The sequence below is a fragment of the Pan paniscus genome, chromosome 1 (genome assembly GCF_029289425.2).
Source record: "Pan paniscus chromosome 1, NHGRI_mPanPan1-v2.0_pri, whole genome shotgun sequence".
NCBI classification, from domain to species: Eukaryota; Metazoa; Chordata; class Mammalia; order Primates; family Hominidae; genus Pan; species Pan paniscus.
This window is the reverse complement of record NC_073249.2, coordinates 84,540,967-84,561,298: the sequence shown is the minus strand read 5'-3', so window position 1 is coordinate 84,561,298 and position 20,332 is coordinate 84,540,967. Positions and strand designations below refer to the sequence as shown.

The window sequence follows — 20,332 nt, the reverse complement described above, 5'->3', positions numbered from 1 at the left end:
AGCATAAGCAAATGTCACAGTGTCTAGACAGGGAGTGTGGGGAGTAGGCAGGACATGTCACCAGAGGCTGGAGAGACAGGGCAGAGCTCCTATAGGACTTGGGCCTGAAAAATGATGCTTGAAGGAGGGACGGTAAAACCAACAAACAAAAAAACAAAACAAAAAGAAAGCTCTTTGAGTGAAGCTAATGAAAACTCCTGTGATAACATTTGTTCTTTCAAACACCAAGGGTCTACTATCAGCTGTTACCCCAAATTTGTAATGCAAAGAAAAGGAAGGTTAGGTGCCTACCTTCAACTAATTTACACCTTTGATAGGGAAGCCAGTAGGGCACACATTGGAACAGCTGAGAAATCACTGCAACCAGGATCTGGAGGCAAAGAATGTTCTGCCTCTGCTTCAAGTAAATAGGAGAGGTGAAAACTGGAGTTTATACAACTTGTCATGGGGCTTTAAATATTCATTTTATGAAAGGACTCATCACAGGGATACTTCATGTAACACAATCCCTGAGACTCTGAAAAGAATTTGCAAAAAAATGTATTTGCCCTGTTTTCCCATAGCTGTGGAGTAAAGAATGGTACAGATGTGACCTGTGCCTTCTAAGGAAGCCAAGAGGGTGGCTATCACTGAACATCCAATGAGTGGGGTCAGCCAGTGAAGGGCTTGTCAAGGGCCAAATCTTAATAAATGTTTGCTGAATGTGTGATATGGGAAAGTAGGCGTGATTTTAACAACAGAATTTTTTTCATGAAGGCAAAAAAAAAAAAAGTTGTTTGGCAAAATCTGTGATCTGTGGCGTGAATCTCTGATACTAATGTTTTGAAGACTTGCTGCATAAGATTATTTTTTAACTATCAGTGTAATCTATCAGATTACACAGTACAGACCAATGCATTACATACACCACTAACCTTCTCTGTATAAAATGTAATGCCCTATACTTGGCTGAGGTTGAACTTCAGCCTTCACTCCAAAGCTCACCCAGCCCCCTACTCTGGGTCCTCAGGCCCCCGGTTGTTGTCCATTAGCTTAAGCACGAAGCTGGGTAAGTGGGAGAGGCTCAGCTACCCATATATGCAGCATTTAAATCAATGCTTCTTTGGGTGGGGTGGGTATAAGGGAGATACTTTCACTTTACAAGTCAGTTTATGTTTCACTAGTTAAATTAGAGCACCTATTAGTATCCATAGTAGGATAGTCCAGTTAGAAAATTTGTCTTCTGTGCTTTTTATTTCTTTTCTTACTTTAGGTAAACGTTTGCTTAATTAAGGCCTTCTGTAGCACTGATACTGCTGATATCTGGCATGAAGCGCAAGACTTGCAATTCAATGACAACAAACAGGTCTACAAGGAGAGCACAACTTCCCATTTAAAACCAACAAACAAGAAGCTTTGAAAACAAGATAAATGGAAGTGTCACTAATGAATATGCATGAAGGTCTTTCTCCTGTAGTCATTGGTTAGGCGATTCTGGCAGTATTTTGTAGGGCACATTATTCTGCTTTGGAACTTCGGTGAGCATCTGGGAACTGCCTAGATGTGTTTAGGAGGGAATGAGAAACCCACACAAGTTATGAGAGGGCCCGAGGGGCTTAAGTCCCTCTTACCATAAGGGTGCATGTGGTCTCCAGGCATCTGGGGTGGGGTGAGACCCTGTCGGAAGGGATCTGAGCTGTAGACACTCTGCTCGATGGCCAGGAGCTGCTGTGGGGTGGGCAGAGCCGTGTAGGGGTTCATGATTCCTTCCATCCCAGCACTCCCACCACCGTTTGTCTGAGCTGTGGAACAAAGAAGAAGCCAGGTCATTCTCAATGTGCAGCCTGGCATGTGATTTCCCTGGGTCCTGATTCCCTCATTTATAAAATAAAATGGGATGAGGTGACATCAGTGGTCCCAGCCTTTGTCCTACCAGAGGCCATCAGGAATCACCTTGGAGGATAGGAACAGGGTAGGGGCTGGGATGTTGAACTTTGAGAACATCCTTGAAATATATTATTTCAACAAAGGTTTTGATGCTAGCCACATGTTTGGCAGTCACTAGAATAGATGTATCTAAAGATCTTTCTACGATAACCCAGTATGAGCCCATCAGTTAAGTGGGAGTTGTGACCAGTTGACCTCATTGGGCTGATGGGAAGATTCCATAGGACTGTGTATGCTTTGGAATTATATCTTGCTATGCTTGTAGATAGAATTTTATAAGAAAAGCAGGATTCACTTCCTGCCTCCACATCTTGCTGAGGTTCTCTGAACCTGGGAAGAACAGAGACTATTTCCCACCAGGCTCTGCTTTCTTAAGTCTACCTTTGGAGCGCCTTTAGAATTATTTAAACTAAGTCCCAAGCCATATGAGTTTGTGTTCTCATGTGCTTTGATGCATTCTTCTCCCTCTGAATTGCACAGGGGTCCTGTGAGGTAGGACTAGCAGGCATTAGGGCCCTACCCTAGGGATGCACACAGCCTGAGGAATAAGGAAAAGTTGGTCCCACATAAAGAGCCTTAGGGGTGGAGCTGAGGGCAGAATTCAGATCTAACCAGCTTCCTGCTCCACCCTTCCCCACACCTATGCCCTGTTTTATTTCTTCTCTCCCTAACATCTACCTTGTTGTTAACATACTGTTTAGTCTAGAAGGTAAGAAACTAAGGGAACTCTTGGCTGCAAGAGTCAAATTCTGGATTAAGCCTAGACCCAGTGTCAAGCACAAGGCAGGGTCCATGTGAGGATAAGAGGCTCTGTTGAGGGGCCAGAGAACTAGGATCACATTCCACAGACTTCAAAGTGTGGTCCACAGATTTCAAAGTGTGGTCCACAGATTTCAAAGTGTGGTCCACAGACTAGCAGCAATGGCACCACCAAAAAGCTTGTTAAAAAGGCAGAATCTTGGGGCCCACCCAGACCTTCCTTATGAATTGGAATCTGCACCTTACCAAAATCGCAGGTGACTTACGTGCATATTAAAATGTAAGAAGCCCTGTTTTAAGGTACAGACCATTCAAGGAATTCTGGATAGCTGAGTTGGGTGGCGAGGGGCATAGCGTTTAAGAATGACATTGTTCTAATATAGTAACTCTTCTTTTTTTTTTTCCTTTAACTTCCATGAAGTCTCCCACAGTCTGTCCCTCTTCACCCTCCTCCCTAATCCTCATATCACCCTGACTTTTTCAAAAGCACATCTGGGTAGAGATGAGAAGGCCCATGGCCTGTGGAACACAGTTAGAGTTCTAGTCCCAGCCCCCTGCCCTTACCGATCTAGGGCCACATTCAATCTTGCAGAGCCTTTGTTTGCTCATCTGTGACATAGGGATAATAACAACTTCTCCACTCGCCTCCAGGAATGGGTGTTGTAAAAGTCAAGTCAGCATGTATGAGAACACCAATCTATAAGAGTGTTCAACAAAGGAGGGCATTGTTATTTTACTATCATTATTTTTACTACTTTATATTATTTTGGAAAGAGCCAAGTCACCGAGGTGTCTTCTATTAAATCAATTAGCCTGGAAGGAGAACTAAGCAAGATGAGAAACTGAACGTATCTGTGACTCTGCAAGTAGTCTGACACACTCTCCCTGATACTGTGGTGGGATCCAGGCCCGGATGCTGTGGATAAGGTCAGTGCCATCCCCAATCAGCAGTTCTAAGCCTGCAGCTCGGGAGCCCTCAACCTTCTCACAAGTTCCTCGTGGCTCAGTCTTCCCTTGAAGGCTTTATTTCTCCAGTGGGTGTGGTCTAGGCTTCCCTGAGTCCAGATATGTCATCCAAAGAGCTGGGTAGTGGGAGGCCTCTGGTAGGAACAGCCTGGATTCCAGCCAGAACTGCCTGGGAGGAGGCACCAGCTTACCAGAGCTCAGCCTCTGGGTGTTCTGCTGATCTTGCTGCTGCTGCTGCTGTCGCCTGGCCAGCTTCTTCATCTGATAAGGAGAGGACCATAGGATTAGAAGTCAGGTGGCCTGCAGTATGTTCACAAAGTAAGGGGGGGCCTGGAAGTGACACCTTCCCCGGGAGAGGGCTTGTTGGCAAAGCTCTGGCTCTTACTTAGTAAAGGAGCAACAGTGGCCAGCCCCGTATGCGAGAAGCATTGCAGCTGAGAGCTCTTCTACTCTGCAGCAGTATAAAGACAGCTGGCTGGGAAGCAGGGGTGCAGCTTGTCTTAGCAGGAATAGGGATTTTTTTCCTCAGTAAATACAACTTGCTGCTTGTGGTGTGACCATTTTACATTAGGTAATAAGTGTGTGACTGTGAAATCTGCAGCCCAGCCTAGACGTATGGAACAAGAGGTTGTGATTTGGGGTAAGCCAAGAGGCTGTTCCTTTCCCCCTCCCTGTCTGCTGGCCCTCAAGATTGAGATGAGCCTACCCAGAGATTCATGCCTCTTCCAAAGCACCCTGCTAACACGCAAGCTTCCCTGAAGGAATAGTTTTTTATTTTTTATTTTTGAGACGGAGTCTCGCTCTGTCACCCAGGCTGGAGTGCTGGAGTGCAGTGGCGCGATCTCGGCTCACTGCAAGCTCCGCCTCTCGGGTTCACGCCATTCTCCTGCCTCAGCCTCCCGAGTAGGTGGGACTACAGGCGCCCGCCACTACGCCTGGCTAATTTTTTTGTATTTTTACTAGAGACGGGGTTTCACCATGTTAGCCAGGATGGTCTCAATCTCCTGACCTCGTGATCCACCCGCCTCGGCCTCCCAGAGGGCTGGGATTACAAGCGGGAGCCACCGCGCCCGGCCCCCTGAAGGAATATTTTAACTCAATATTTCTCAAACTGTGTTCCATAGAGCATTAGGGTTCCACGAGATGATGACATATACTTTGAGTGTGTGTATGTGTCTGTGTGTAGGAAACACTAGATTTTTGTAAAAATTTTCTTTATTGCAAGATTTTTCAGAGCTTTGAATGTGTCCCTGTGCTTTATGAATCCATAGGCTATAGGGCCTCTGCAACTTATTGCACTATGGAGTCTTTCTTTGGTACACATCAACAGCCCTGTTCTGAGGATGTCAGTTAGGGAAATGCTACCTTAACCAATCATGATCAAACAGTGAGATAACCTGTGATACTGTAAAGCATATATTTGGTCGTCGACCCTGTTTTTTGGCATACGGTTCCTAAAATTTTTGGACTCTCCAGAGTGATGCCTATGTGAATGTTAATGACTGACTGACAGCTGTCAGCCCCTAGGTAGCTTCAGGGTGGAGAATGATAATCAGAAAGACCCAGGTATGATTAGATGGTTGGAACATTCAGCCCCACCCCCAAACCTCTGTGGAAAAGGGATGGGCTGAAAATTAAGTTGACCATCAATGCCCAGTGATTTAATTAATCATGCCTACATTATGAAACCTCCATAAAATCCCAAAAGGATGGGGATAGAGAACTTCCAGACAGCTGAATACATGGAATTTCCTGGAGGCTGGGGTGCACAGGGAGGGCATGGAAGCTTCACACCCTTCCCCCATTTCTCGCCATATGCATCACATTATTCACATCCATTGTAATATCCTTTGTAATAAAGCAGTAAATATAAGTAAGTATTTCCCTGAATTCTGTGAGATGCTCTGCAAATTAATCAAACCCAAGGGGTGGGGTCACTGGAATCCCAATTTATAGCCAGTTGATCCGAAGCACAGGTAAAACCACCTGGAGCTTGCAATTGGCATTTGAAGAGGAGGGCAGTCTTGTGGGGCTGAACCCTCAACCTTGAAATCTGACACTATTTCCAGGTAGAGAGTGTCAGAATTAGAGGACACCCAGTTGGTATCCACTGCACAATTGATTGCTTGCTTGGTGTATGGAGAATATCTCCACATATTTTGTCACAGAAGCATTCTGCGCTGATTGTTGTAGTGTAAGAGCAGAGGAAACATAGAGTTTGTTTTTTCCTCATATCATCCACTAAAGATCAGGGCTCTTGAGAAACAGTCCACAGGGCACATGTATTTTTAGAGGCAGGTAGATGAATGAGCAAAAGGTCTAAAACTAAAACCATGATGAGGGAATATAGAGCTTCATTGGATCCAGAGGACAGTATGATGGCTTGGGCCTATATTAGTGAGGGCTGGGCCCTGGGAGAAGTAAGAAAAGGCACTCATTCTACCCTGTCATAAAATTGTCTTGGACCAGTTATATGCATGCTACTTTTAAAATAACTTTGGTATTTGCATTAAATAAATATGAATTAAAGAACATGCTTTTACCAAAAGACACAGAAAGACATTTATTCATACAGATGGCTGGCCAAATCCACAGTCATGGCCGCTAGGAAAATACAAGCAATTTCACTAAAATGAATGCCTTCTCTCTCCCCTTCTGCAGGGCTGCTGTGGCCAAAATAATTATTGATAACAGAATTTTTGAATCAAGAGAACTACTCTATCCAATGAGCTAAGGCGAGAAAACCTGGCAGCAAGTACAATGTCCTACTGTGATTATTTCAGGAAACCAGCAACACGGGGACAGATAAAAGTAAGAAGCAGGTTACCTTCGCTCTCTGGTTTTGGAACCACACCTGGACGACACGGACACTCAGCCCTGTCTCTGCAGCCAGAGTCTCTCTCACCTTGGAAAAATTGAACGAGAAATGTAGACACACTGGCATCTCAGGGTAGGAGGTAGAACATCTCCTATATAATACATGAGGAGGCCAAAAGACTGTATCTGCTTTAGGAGCTGAATAGTTTTTAGTGTTGAGCATACACACAAACACGAGAACATTGCTTCCCTTCAGGTAGAAAGAAAGTCCTTCACCAGGTAAAGAAACAAAATAATAATTATTAATTTACATGTGCATTCCCAAGAGGTGTTTCTGGATTTCTCTTGCTCTGGAAATTAGGCCTTCAAGTGGTTTAGACTTTAGTCTATTGTTGTGCTTTAGCTATAAGCCATGCATATGCATTGACCTACTTAAGGAGATCTGAGAGTGAAAATCACTTTGGAAAAACAAATGGCTCTCTCTTGGTCTCCTCTCTTGCCTAAATTCATTGACCTTAATTTTTGGTTTTGTCCCTCATATCTCTAGGTAACTTTGGGTGTTTCATGAATATCCATAGTGACTGCTACCCCGAGTGAGCCCTGCCCAAAGAGAATAAGATGAGAGCCATCTGGAACCCGGCAGAGCCAGGTAGGCAACTCTGAGGCCAGCACGTGTGCCAGGGCTGTGGTGGAGACAGGACAACTGGGATCCAGATAATAAAGAGATGCATTTAAACATCTGCCTACCATACAGGCACACAGTGAGGGTCTGGCAAGGTGTTGAGAAGAGAAGGGGCAAGAAGCACAGATTTTCAGAGGGGGGCCTGAGAGACACTGACCTCTCTTGATTAGATCCTGGGGAGGAGATGGGATTGAAAGTGCGCCTTGAATAAACGTGTGAGTAGAGCAAATGGAAGCCTTGAGAAATACTTCCCCTTTATCATGCCACTTGGGGAAAGGCTTAGAAGTGGAATGATTAGAACAGGTTTTTATAGCACATCCTTCTGCTAAGCCAACTAAAATAGGAGTGTACTCAGGGGCCCACCTCCACCTGCTGAAACCCTATCCATTCCTCAGAGGCCCAGCTCAAAAGCCACCTGTTCCACAAAGCCTTGCCTGATTGCCCAGACCAAAGTGACCTTTCCCTTCCCTTGCTTCCTGGCTTCCCCTCTGTTATGGTCCTCAGAGCCCCCTCTCTGGTGTTACAGTAATGTGTACACGCATCCCCTTCTTGCTGGTTACCTGGAAGCTGCCCGGGGACAAGCACCCAGCACAAAGCCCTACATGGGCTGGGAGTTTAGTATACATGGAAGAAGTAAATAAGTGAGGAAGATTGTAATTTGTCCTAGTGCAAGCCCAATTTGGGGGCATTTCACTTTCTACTGATACCTCTCTTGGAGCATAAGGAGCTGCAAGGGCAGAAAAAGTGAGTCTGCAGCTGAATCTTTCCAAATATCAGAAGTTGTGATAGGCTGGACTATTGCTCAACAAATATCTATCCTTCCCTCCCCTGCTCCGTGGTGGGTGTGTGCTTCACCACTGCACCTATGCTGGGCTAAGCCCATGCCTTGCTTTGGCCTGTGGGATGTGATGTGTCTGATATCCAGCAAGAGATTTTCGATGGGCTTCCCACTTTGACTTGGCCTCTTGCTTCCTGCCAACCTCATGAGAACAACATGCCCAGGAGGGGGCTGCTCCTTCAGCCTGGACCTTCAAATGATAGACAGGTGGAGCAGGCTGGAACCTGCACCCAGCTGGGCCACAGCCAATGCACAGCCCAAGAAAAGAAAATACATGTTTGTTGGGAACCATGGTGACTTTTTGTTTGTTTGTTTGTTTTATCACAGACAAAGCTGACTAATGCAAAAAAGGATGCAGGAAAAATAATGCTAACATTTTTTCAAAATATTTCTTTTATGAATTTCAGTAAAGAATACCCTATTTTCTTTCTTTTTATCATGTAAAAGATAGTACTCAGTATATGACAGGCAGTCGATAAACAATAAGTACTCAATAAATGGGCGCTGCTATTTATGGCAGACTGCTAATTGTCCCCAATATCTATTCTTTCTTCCTCCTATGAGTAACTGAATCACTAAGTTTAGCAAGTTCTTGGTCACCCAGACAGACTCATTTCCCAACTTTCCCTGCAGGAAGTGTGGCCACAGGACTACATTTTGGCCAACACATATGAGGAGAAATGATTTGAGCAACCCCTGGATACATCCTTAAAAAGCAGGGCGCTTGCCCTCCATTTCCTCTTTCTCTACCTGGTGACTGGAAACATGGTGACAACTGGAGCAGTCGCTTGGACACAGGAGATGGATAACAGAGCCACCCACCAGCCTTGCCTTGCTCACCTCTGGACTGTGAAGGAAGAGAATAAACTCCTGTCTCATTAAACCACTGTATTTTTTTTTTACATGAATGTCCATAGCAGTCCTATTTGAAACAGTCCCAAACTAGAAACAACCCCAAACACCCATCAACAGGTGCATGGACAAACCAATCATGGCACACCTATACAGTGGAATGCTGAAATAGGAATGAATGAATCCCCAAACCACCACACCAAGTGGAAAAAGCCAGACTCAAAAAAGAGTACTGCAAGCCACTGTGTTTTTATACTCTTTGCTTTACAGCATCTGGGTCTACACCACAATGGGCACCTATCATTATTACTGTTCCCATTGTGCTCTATGAAATGAAAGGTGTGACAGGGGCCATTTGGAGTTGGTGTGCATGCATGAAAGCTTCAGGAGAGTCTATCACACCCTGGCCACAGCTTAGTGATCTCTGGAGTCTCCAACGGGCTTGAGCCACCTGTGCAGGCTCTGTCTGAACAGCCTTCCTCACCACTGTGACCCCCAATGCCCACTGAGATCCCAGAGGGGTCTGAGTGCACACAGAGAAGTGGGGCCCAGCTCCTTTTCCTCCCTGCTCCCTCCTATACCTTCCTGCAGGGCTTGGAGGATACTTCAAATGAGGCCTTGAATGCTCGCCTCTGTTGAGTTGTCAAGATGGTTCTCGGACGTTTGGGGCGCTTATGGTCCTTGCCTTCCTCAGCAGTTCCTTTCCCTGCCCCATGGGCTGACTTGCAGAGACTTTCTTCATCATCACTTTTACCTGAAAGAAGCAAAAGACAATGTTGTGAGTCCCTGAAAGCCAGTTCCTGGAGCTGTATGTTATTCCATAGCAAGGCCTCCAGGTCCACATTTCCAGGATGGCTTTATGTATGAGAGCAATAATCTATGTGGTATTGCTTTGAAAGCTTCCAGGAAGAGGCTAAGAAAAATACTTCTAAAACCCAGAGACAGGCAGCAGAAAGTCCACCATTACACTTCAGGCTTTATCACAGCATCATATCCTGGCTCCGCATTTACTAGTTGCGTGGCCTTGGGCAATGATATGGTTTGGTTCTGAGTCCCCAGAATTGTAATCTCCACGTGTTGATGGAGGGACATGGTGGGAGGTGACTGGATCATGGGGGCGGTTTCCCCCATGCTGATCTTGTGATAGTGAGTGAGTTCTCACATGATCTGATGGTTTAAAAGTGTGTGGCTTCTTTCACACTCTTTCTCTCCTGCTTTGCCATGTAAGACCTGCTTTCTTCCCCTTCACTTTCTGCCATGATTGAAAGCTCCCTGAGGCTTCCCCAGCCATGCAGAACTGCAAGTCAATTAAGCTTTTTCTCCTTATAAATTACCCAGTCTCCGGTATGTCTTTATGGCAGTGTGAAAATGTACTAATACAGGCAAGTTACTTAACTCTCTACAACTAAATGTACTCTTCTGCAAAATAGTGATATATGAGAGGATCTACTTCATTGGGGTTGCTGTGAGGATTAAATGAGTTTATACCAGTACGGCACTGAGTGCCCTAAATGCCAATGAGCCTTGACTGTTGATGATTAATATTATTTCTTAGATGTCATTTTTCAAGACTAGACCTAGACACTATGTCTGAAACTCTAGTTACTGCCAAGTGGTAGAAAATATTATTGTTAAAAAGGCCATAGAGAAAAGCATTAGATTACCTGCCAGTACAGATAACTCAGAATGGACAGGTAACACTGATAACTAGTCAACATTGCTTTTCTGTAAAGTAAATAACTCTCTACTGTTAAAGTAATTGTCTAACTATTTGAAATACTTCAACTCTATAAGCAGTGAACAACATGAGGGTTAACTCTGAAAGGAAATAAAATCTCTAGTATACGTCACTTTTTTTTCCAGGCTACCTCTTACATTCCACAGACATCACACTCCTGAGAAGGTGCTTCTAGGGTCTGGGGCATACCTGTGTAAGAGAGACTTCTTTTTACTTTTGGCATTAAAAGCCATAGGCAGGCCGGGTGTGGTGGCTCACGCCTATAATCCTAGCACTTTGGGAGGCCAGGGCAGGTGGATTTCCTGAGTTCAGGAGTTTGAGATTATCCTGGGCAAAGCTCCGTCTCTACTAAAAATACAAAAAATTAGCTGGATGTGGTGGCGGGTGCCTGTAATCCCAGCTACTTGGGAAGCTGATCCAGGAGAATCGCTTGAATCCGGGAGGTGGAAGTTGCAGCAGCGAGCTGAGATCATGCCACTGTACTCCAGCTTGGGTGACAGAGCAAGACTCTTGTCTCCAAAACAAAATAATAATAATAAAAGCCATAGGCAATTCTATGCCCAAATGATCTAACAAGAACCTCATTTTTCTCTGGGTTCTCACAGAGCTCAACTGCCCTCTTTTCTCTGGTGAACACCTTTGCCTCAGTGGCTTTCCCACAGCTGTGCCAGTCCCTTCTGGCCACTTCAAGAAAGCAAAGATGAAAGGACCTACTGTGTGTGAGCTACACATCCTTTTTCTTTCCTCCTGTCCTCCTCTGTGAAGGATGCCCATGGGCCTATGCTGTTTTAGTGTAGACATTAGCTGAGTTCTCATTTTTGGCTCTGCCAGAGCCAAAAAAACTTATTTAATCTGAAAGGATAATGGCTTCTTCCTTCCATGAACATTTGAACATACAAGGTTGAACATGAAGGGAACACCAAATTGTGAGTTCCTGAGGACGTGGCCCTTTCAATATAAATGAAAAGGGACTGATACAGGCAGACCTAGGTTTCCATCCCAGTTCTGACCCCATGCTGTAAGTATGGCCCTGTGCAAGTTATGTCATGTTGCTGAGCCTTGGTTTCCATAACTACATACCAACAACAATAAATACCACACAGTGGGTGTCACAGAAGTAGAGTTGTTGTGTGTAAAGCAACTAACACAGTCCTGGCACTCAGGCGGCTCTTAATAGATGGTATGAAAAGGGTGTCTTTTCCCTCTGCCTCACCCCTCTCAATAGTACAAATAAAACCCCCCACAAGATTAAAGAAGAGTTAAAGCAAGAATCCTCATGACAAGGGGTGGCTACTCTGGCATTTTCAAGTCTTGAGGTTGCTGTTTTCCAGGGGGTGATGTGGTAAGCTGATCTCAGACATAACCTTGGTGTGAAGGGATTATAAAATCTTTCTAGAAGGTTTTCAGAGTGGTAAGGAAAAAACAAGCACTTAAGAACTAAGAGCCTCAGGAAAATAAGAAGATCCCACAGGAGGATAAAAGGTAGAAAAAAGAAAGCCATTGACTGCACAGATTTGCCCTGGCTAGACCCTATTGATCCTACTGCTCAGAGGCACCCCAAACTTTGGTGTTTAGTGAGGCCAGCAATTCTCTCTGGTGGTGGACTCCCTGGGGTAAAATCAATGCTTCTTTAGCACTAGTGATGACTTCAGTGACATTTCTGAGGAAATGGAGCTAATGCTCCACCCCAGGGATCATGCAGATCTCCTTCAAGGTAGGCAAGAAAAGAGGCTGAGTCTGCAGGCCAGGCTCAGAAAGAGAGCTGGGAAATCCCCAGTATAGAATATATTTTAAAATGCAGTTGTATTATCTCCAGAAACCTCATCCCTCATACCAGTCTGTTCAATAAAACAGTACTTGCATTGACCCTTTTACAGTCACTCCTCACATAGTTTGATGCAAATGTATATTGATAACATAACTAATGAAAATGTAAAGTCTAAAATAATGATAATGGTTCATTTATATTGATACAATCCAGGAAAGCAATGTGACATGGTATCTACAAGCATGGCCTTTAGCGTTATATAAACTCAGGCTTAAATTCTAGCTCTGCCAGTTACTGTGTTTGATTCTGAACACATTCTCAAGACTTAATTTTCTCATCAGGGAAAGTAACAGTGTTGTTGGAATTAAATGGGATGATATATGTAAAGGGTTTAGCACCACCCAGAAATAATTGGTATTTAATAAATCACAATAATAATCATTATTATTTCAACATAAAAGACATATTCTTAGTTCTGAAATGTGTTGTCAGTTAATTACAGTCAGTGGGGGGGTCTCAGTTAAGGTTTTACATGCAGGTGTTCATTTCTCTCTCTTTGCAGATATGACCCTAGCCAACATGTAGAGCTGGTTTTGTGGACTGTGCCTGTGTGCTTGTGAGAAAGCAGAGCAACAGAGGGAGGCAGAGTTAGAGCTAGTTGCAGAAGGAAAGGCAATTTTTGAAGTTTGTTCAGAGCCCCAGAGGCAGGATGGCTAAGGGCCTTCTGGGGTCCTCCTACTGCTGTTGCTGTACTCAGCCTTGCCTGGGACATGTGTACATCCCCCAAAGAACTGCTGTGCCATCGTGAACCAACAGAGAAGAGAGGGGAGGAGAACACCTCCTAGGTTAGCCGTTGGGACCTATTTTTGGGGGAGGTGGTGAGCACTACAGGTGGCTGCTCCTTCCTTCTCTCCACATCCCCAAAAGAAAAGAGAAAAACATATTTGTTTTCAAAATGAGGAGAAGAGAAGGGGAAAGGGACAAGGGATTGGTTCCAGGACCCCTGCATATACTCAAGCGCATACTCAAACCTGTGCATACACAAGTCCCTCAGCTGGTCCTGCCTAACCTGGCTACAGGGAAAGTGGGTCTCCCACAGTGCATATATGTGGGTTTCACAGCCCTTGAATACTGTCCGCATTTGGTTGAAAAAAATCCACATATAAGTGGACCTGCACAGTTCAAATCCATGTTGCTCAGGGTTAACGGTAGCAGTAGTAGTGGTGGTTTGTCTCTGGAGTGTTTCTGTTGCTTTTGTGGTGCATTTTCTTTCTTTGAGTCCTCCTTCCTGCTATTCAATATCTCATTCTTTACATCTTCCATTTTGTAAAGAATCCATCCCTTTACATCTTCCATTTTGCTTTCTAAGAAGCACTTCATGCTCTAGACCAGGAGTCTACAGACGTTTCATCTAAAATGCCAGAGAGTTAACATTTTAGCCTTTGCATGCCTCACAGTCTCTGTTGCAACTACTCAACTCTGCAATTGTAGCACAGAAACAACCACAGACAATATGAATGGGCATGGCTGTGTTCCAATAAAATGTATTTCAAAAACAGGCATCAGGCCAGATTTGGCCTGCATACCATAGTTTGCTGACCCCTGCCCTAGACCTCTCCTGACCTCTTATTCTCCATCAAAACTTACACATCCTGTGTCCCGTTCTTCCAGCTCTGACTCTGGAGGCAGGAAACACTGCTGATGGTTAGCATGGTTTGATATGTTCTCTCCCACAGTCAATAACATATATGCATTTAATAAGAAATGCCACTACCCAACAGTCACCAATGTGGAATTTTGGGCATCCTGGCACATCTGAGCCAGAAAGATTCTGAAGATGGAGGAACAGAGGAACCTTTTGGCACCTCTCAAAGTACAGATAGATGCCACAAGCCAGCTGCCAACAGGAATCCAGACCCTGGCTAACCATCGCCCAGCTTCCATCTACTGTGTTGTAAATATTATGGGTATAGTGGCGCCCTCTGACTCTCCTGGGGAGTTTCCAAGCTGCTCTTGGGGTGCTCACTGAGGCTTTTTTTTTCTCTTTCAGCAGGGGCAGACCTGCCTGACTAGGATATCAGCTTCTCCATGAAAATATGCAGTGCCTAAAATTTACACTGATCGATTTGTTCACAAGAAAGGACATTTCTAAAAGAGCCAGGAGACTGCCCCCAGAACCAAGAGGAGTACTGGAGAGCAAAAGATGAAGAAAAACCTTTAAACAGCAGAGCAGTGAAGTGGAGGGAGAGGCGGCCCCTCTCCTTTGCCAGAGACTCCCACTCCCAGATGCAGGCTGGAGCGATCCCTCATAATTTAAGCTGACACCCCTCAGCGGAGATGAAAGGAACACCACTCGCTGCTCTCCAACAACAAATGTCAGCATCCCTGGAGGCCATTTAGACACAAACGCAGCATAAATCTGACTCCTAGTGGGGAAGTCCAGAGATTAAGTCTCCACGCACAGCCTACCAGAGTGAAATGAATTTGCTTGGCACAAAGTTTGAACATGTTTCTCAGGGCCTTTCTTTCCCCTTTCTTGTAAAAAAAAAAAATCTGGAATGGTTCAGGGCTGTTTTCCCCCTTGCTGTTCCTTCCACTCGTTTATGACATAGCAATGGCAGATGAAAGACCCAGCCATGGTTTATGGCTCAGAGACGGAGCTGCACTACCTGTGGGGCCTCGGAGATTCATTTCAGGTTGTTGGAAAAATCCCAACGGCCCATAAACAGGGCAAGAGATATCTGAGCTTGGCCTAGGAGGCGAGGGTGAGGGAGGGGATGAGAGACCTTCATGCTAGGGCAGGGAGAGGCAGGAATGGGCCTCAGATGCTTCCCCAGTGATGAGCCTCATAAATGTCTTTTAGACAGGGGGAGTAGAGGAAGGGTCTGGGATTTGTTGTGAGTGGAGGGAGGAGGGAAAGAAAGAAGGGAGGAATTTATGAAGACAGGATATATAGGAAGCTATTTCAGTCACTGCCCTGCACTATAGGACTAAAATTCCATTCTCCCTGAGAATAGCAGCGATCAACTCTCAATGCAATGAACTCAAAGCAGCATTTAAAATCCAAGAGGCAAAAAGTGCAGTTCTCTAGAAAAGAAAGTCCATGTAGCTACTGTTTTGAAACTGTCTGACACATAGTTCTTCAAGGGAGTTTCTACTCAGACCAAAAACAGTTTCTGGTAAAAGATTTGACTTGGAGTTCTTTCATTTACTCTTACACTCAGCACTTATTACGGGCTAATGTGTGGAGCACTGCACAGGGACAATCCTAGGATCCAGGGATGATGAAGATTCAGCCTCTGCTCTCACAGAGATATGTGATTAGTAGAGGATAAAGACCCAGCACCAAAATAATAACTGTGCAGAGGAGTTAAGAGAGGGGACTAGGGAAGGGTTCACAGTGCAGGTGTCACCTGAGCTGAAAATGAATGACACAAATGGTGACCAGGAGTTGCCAGGGAGAAAAGGGGAGAGAGGGCACTTTATGCCAAGGGCATAAAATACCTAATGACATGGAAACAAGACATTGACCTGGAATGGAGGCTTCTCAAATATGAATGTTCCTGGCATTCCACCACACATTGAGCACTGTTCCGAGTACTGTGAGGGGATAAAAAAGAAGAACCCCTTGCTCTTAAGGAACATAAAACTGAATTACAGTGAGTTGGCATGTAAAAGATAATAAAGTATATTAAAGTGTAAGTAGTTAAGTTCTTCAGGCATAGTAAAAACTGAAAAAAAAAAAAAGTGTGAGCATTTAGAAAAGAGGAGTATCAATTAGCCAGAGAAGTTAATGAATGAAGGAGGCTTCCAGGTAAGGAAGGAGAGGATTTAGAAAGCCCAATGGGAAGAAGGAGGTGTTACAAAGGACAGGAAGGAAAGGAAGAAGGTGTGTGCAGAGATAAGTGTGGGCCTTTTGGGGCCTCAGGCAGCCTTTCATGGCATGGAAGGTCTTATTGGAGCCTTCCACCTAACCGAGGAATAAACATAGCCTCAAAGAGGTGCAGAAACCTGTCCCAAAAGACACAGGGCATAGGTGGCAGGGTCAGGTTTCATGCAAGGCTTGTCTACTTCCAGGACCAGGCCCAGAGGCACCCCTGCAGGGAGGAAAGGAACAGGCTGTTTAGCCAGCATATCAGACATAGTAAGCAATTGACAGTCATCTGTACATGCCTTGGGCCAAGTGTGTGGAAAATCAAATGCTTTGTCTCCCATTAATTACTAATAACCATTAAAGATTACTCTTTCTACGGGAAGGTGTGTGGAGTGGTGGAAAGTAACTTTGACCGTAAAATAGGAGACCTGGATCCTAGTTCTAATTTTGCTACTAAGCTGTGTGCCCTTGGATAAAATTCCTCATGTCTCTGAGATGTAATTTCTTCATCTATGAGATGAATTAAAAATTCCTTATGTTTACCTAATACTTGACATGGCATCACTTTATAATTGCATTGTTTCACTGTTTCTACCACAACCCTATGAGGCAGGAAATGCCTTGTTATCGGTTTTTTACAGATGAGCAAACTGAGGCCCAAGAAGAAAGTAAGGTGATCTTTTGCCCAAGGACACACAGCTGGGATGCTCTTTCTTCAACCCCTATCTCTCCTTACCTGCTTGATTTGCCTCACGGGTTGTTGTAAAGATCCAAGGATATGTGGTGCTTGCAAAATATCAGGTGCTGTCTAACTGCAGGCAGCATTATTGTTATTAAAGAGTGAAGAAAGAAAGGGAAGGCTTTCTGGAGGGGGTGAAAGGTTGACCCTGAGCTCCTGCTGGAAAAGCCATTCTTTTCAGTACAAAAGGGGCAGAGCTTATTTTAAATCCCCATATCTCCTCAGACCCTCCCATCTCCCCCCAACTCCCCCCAACTATCCTGCCCTGCCACTGCAATCCCCACCAGGGCGAATGCAAGGAAAATCTCCAAGCACCGTGCACTAAGCACTCCAGGAGCAGAGCAGACAGAAACCAAGCTGCATGCCAGAGTCAGGCCGTGGGTAAAGTGTCCCAAGAAAGACACCTTTGTTCAAAGATGTCCACTGCAGATGGGGGTTTCTGGGCCAGGCAGGGGGAGGGACCGGGCAGGTCAGAGGCAGGGCACTCCAGCTCAGACGTCCAGGCAGGCCCGAAAGGGGAGCTGTGTGTCTCTACTCTGAGTGCTGGCAGCCCGCCACGGCCTGGATGCCTCTCCCTTTGCTTTCCTCAGCTGGCTGGTGCTCATGAAGGGAGACCTTGTGCTTGGGAGGTATTCAGGGAAACAGGACAGTATTGGGACTGATTGGTAGAATTACTGTGGATTTGCATCAGTTTCAGGCCTTTTCACATTTGGATAGATCTTAAGCTAACACCTACCTTAGCTCTGTCTCCACTCTACACATACACACACACACACACACACACGCACATGCACACACACATGCTTTCTCTCTCTCTACATCATTCCCTCTCTGAATTTTTCCATCTCTTTCTCTCTCCTATCTAATAAAAACATGGCCAAATGCAGTCCAAACTGATAAGCACGGGTGTATACTGCATGTACCTACACATAGATTTGTCAGAACTGCAAATACTGGCAACTGAAATATCAGAAGATTCATCCCCACCAACATCACTGTATTCAAATCAAGGCTGGGTAAATATACTAACTGAAACCATAACTCGTTTTGTTTTGATTTGGCCAGCCTCCAAGAAGGAGACTGTAGAGCTCATAACAAGTCGATTCAGATGTTTGGGGCTCAGAGCTCAGTCTAGATAAAAGCTCATTAATCCAGCTTCCCTATGGTTCACTAGGCTTGGAGTATTATATGCATGACATTGTATTAGGTTCAAATGAATAAGGTTTGAGTGTATTTGTCCTAATTTGGGAAGTAACTTAAGTGGATCGAATACCATCTCTCTTTGGAGTAGTCCAATTTTGCTATATTAATTACTAGTCTTTTGAAGGATAAATTATCTGAGAAAATTAAATTGTTTCTAGGCAAGGGTTGGAAGACAAAGGGTTAATTATCTCTCTAAATTGAAAAAGACCAAGACAACAATCCTGTAGGTGGCTAGGAAGGTGCGGTAAGTTGACTAACACTCAAAATGTTCTCATTGCAAAAGTGAGTCCTCATTGGTCAAATTCCATATGGTTTTAAACATAGAGAGAAGTTGCCTGAATGACCACAGCTGATCAGACTGCTTGAGCCCTTGGCTGAGACACCGTGGTTCCCGACCAGGCCTTCTGCTGGTTTGGAGAGGAAAGCCGAGGCCCATACCCAGCCGGGTCTATGCCTTCAGACTCCAGTCCATTCCATAAACCACTAACAGGCTATCTGAAAGAGCAAGATAAAACAGGGTCAGATACCTAGCCTTTGTTCTTACCTCCACTACTCACCAGCTGTGTGACCTAAGACCAATTACCTAACCTTGCCTAGGACTGGGAGGAGGTTTGGGAGGAAATGGAGATTCACTGCTAATGAATACAGAATTTCTTTTGGTGGTGGGGTAGGGGGGTGATAAAAAATGTTCTAAAATTGACTGTGATGGTTGTACAACTCCGAATACACTAAACACTATTAAATTATACACTTCAAGAAAAAAAAATGGCCTAACCTCTCTAAGCCCTACTTTTCTCTTTGTAAAATCAGAATAATAAAGATCTGTCAAGCCACCCTGATAGGATTGTTATGAACACAGTACAGACACAGTAGATAAATGCACTTTGAAAAAAGTTGTAATAAAAGTGTAAGATATTTCAAATATTTTTATTATGACTCTTGGCTGTTCGTGAACTTACCACATATCCCCACTGGCTAAGAAACTCAAACTCCTCATATGGAAAATTCCATCATTCAACAACTCCAGCTTCAGTGTGCCTACTATGTGTAACCACTCTTTTAGACCCAGAATAAGGAGGAATGGACAAGATCAAGAGAGCCTTTGAGTTCCTACCTCTAGTAGGAGAAGATGGTGAATAAAGAAAAACAGAAAAGAAAACAGAGCAATGGGATAAAGAATGACTGCAGGAGTGAGAAAGGCTTCTTAAATTCACAGTTCTGTGCTAACAGGGGGGTCCAAATCTATCTGCTCTTTGCAGCCTCCCTCAGCTCCTGTCCATGGTAATTTCTTCCCTTTCCAAATACCCAGAGCACGTGTTTGTCTATCTCAAATACTTTAGTTACTCAAGCATATTCAAACAAGAAGACAATTTTGTATGTTGTCTTACATTATTCTCCAGCCATTTTAGTGGAAAACAGTATCCTAAGCTCTAAGTACAAACTTAAAAAAAAAAAAAACTAGTGTACTACACCCATATAAAGATTCTGTTTTGACCTACTTCTGGAGGCAGTATAACAGAGTGATTAAGAGAGATGCTTTGGACTCAAATATTTTGCTCTGTCATTTACTAGCTAGTGGCCTTGGCCAGTGATATGGTTCGGATCTGTGTCCCCACCCAAATCTCATGTTGAATTGTAATCCCCAGTGTTGAAGGCAGGGCGTAGTGGGAAGTGATTGGATCATGGGGGCAGTTTCTCATGGTTTAACACCATCCCCCTTGGTGTTGTCATGATGATAGTGAGTCCTCATGAGATCAGATTGCTTAAATGTGTGTGGCACCTCTCTCCTCTTTCTCTTGCTTCTTCTCCACCATGTAAGATGCCTGGATCCCCATTCACCTTCCTCTATGATTCTGAGGCCTCCCCAGAAGCCAAGCAGATGCCTCCATGCTTCCTGTACAGCCTCTGGAACCATGAGCCAATCAAAACTCTTTTCTTTATAGATTTCACAGTCTCCTGTATGTCTTTATAGCAGTGCAAGAACAGACTAATACAGCAAAAATTCCCTCTGCATTAAGTCTAGGCAGCCCCATCTATAAAATGGGGTCGTTGAAAGCACCTACCCAACAAGATAGTTACAGGAACTATGGGGTACAGTGTTTATGGTATCTAGTTAATGGTAAGAAATTAACTAAATGCCAGCTTTCATCAGCATTATAATTTTGTGTAT

At 44.5% G+C, this 20,332-nt stretch overlaps 1 protein-coding gene and 1 long non-coding RNA gene across 3 annotated transcripts in view; one reads left to right on the top strand and one right to left on the bottom strand.

The window, feature by feature from the left end:
- LMX1A (LIM homeobox transcription factor 1 alpha) overlaps nt 1–20,332 on the bottom strand; it is a 157,142-nt gene that overhangs the window by 5,079 nt on the left and 131,731 nt on the right. For both annotated transcript variants that reach the window (XM_057302253.2, XM_003824581.4), the window contains 4 exons: nt 9,422–9,594; nt 6,479–6,556; nt 3,843–3,912; nt 1,611–1,781 (listed from right to left, as the gene is read on the bottom strand). In XM_057302253.2, coding sequence (XP_057158236.1) covers nt 1,611–1,781; nt 3,843–3,912; nt 6,479–6,556; nt 9,422–9,594 — 492 coding nt within the window. The remainder of the gene's footprint in view (nt 1–1,610; nt 1,782–3,842; nt 3,913–6,478; nt 6,557–9,421; nt 9,595–20,332) is intronic.
- LOC130541496 (uncharacterized) lies at nt 11,736–15,320 on the top strand. The gene is made up of 3 exons (XR_008955550.2): nt 11,736–11,920; nt 12,909–13,030; nt 14,397–15,320. It is a non-coding gene; the product is annotated as an uncharacterized LOC130541496 (long non-coding RNA).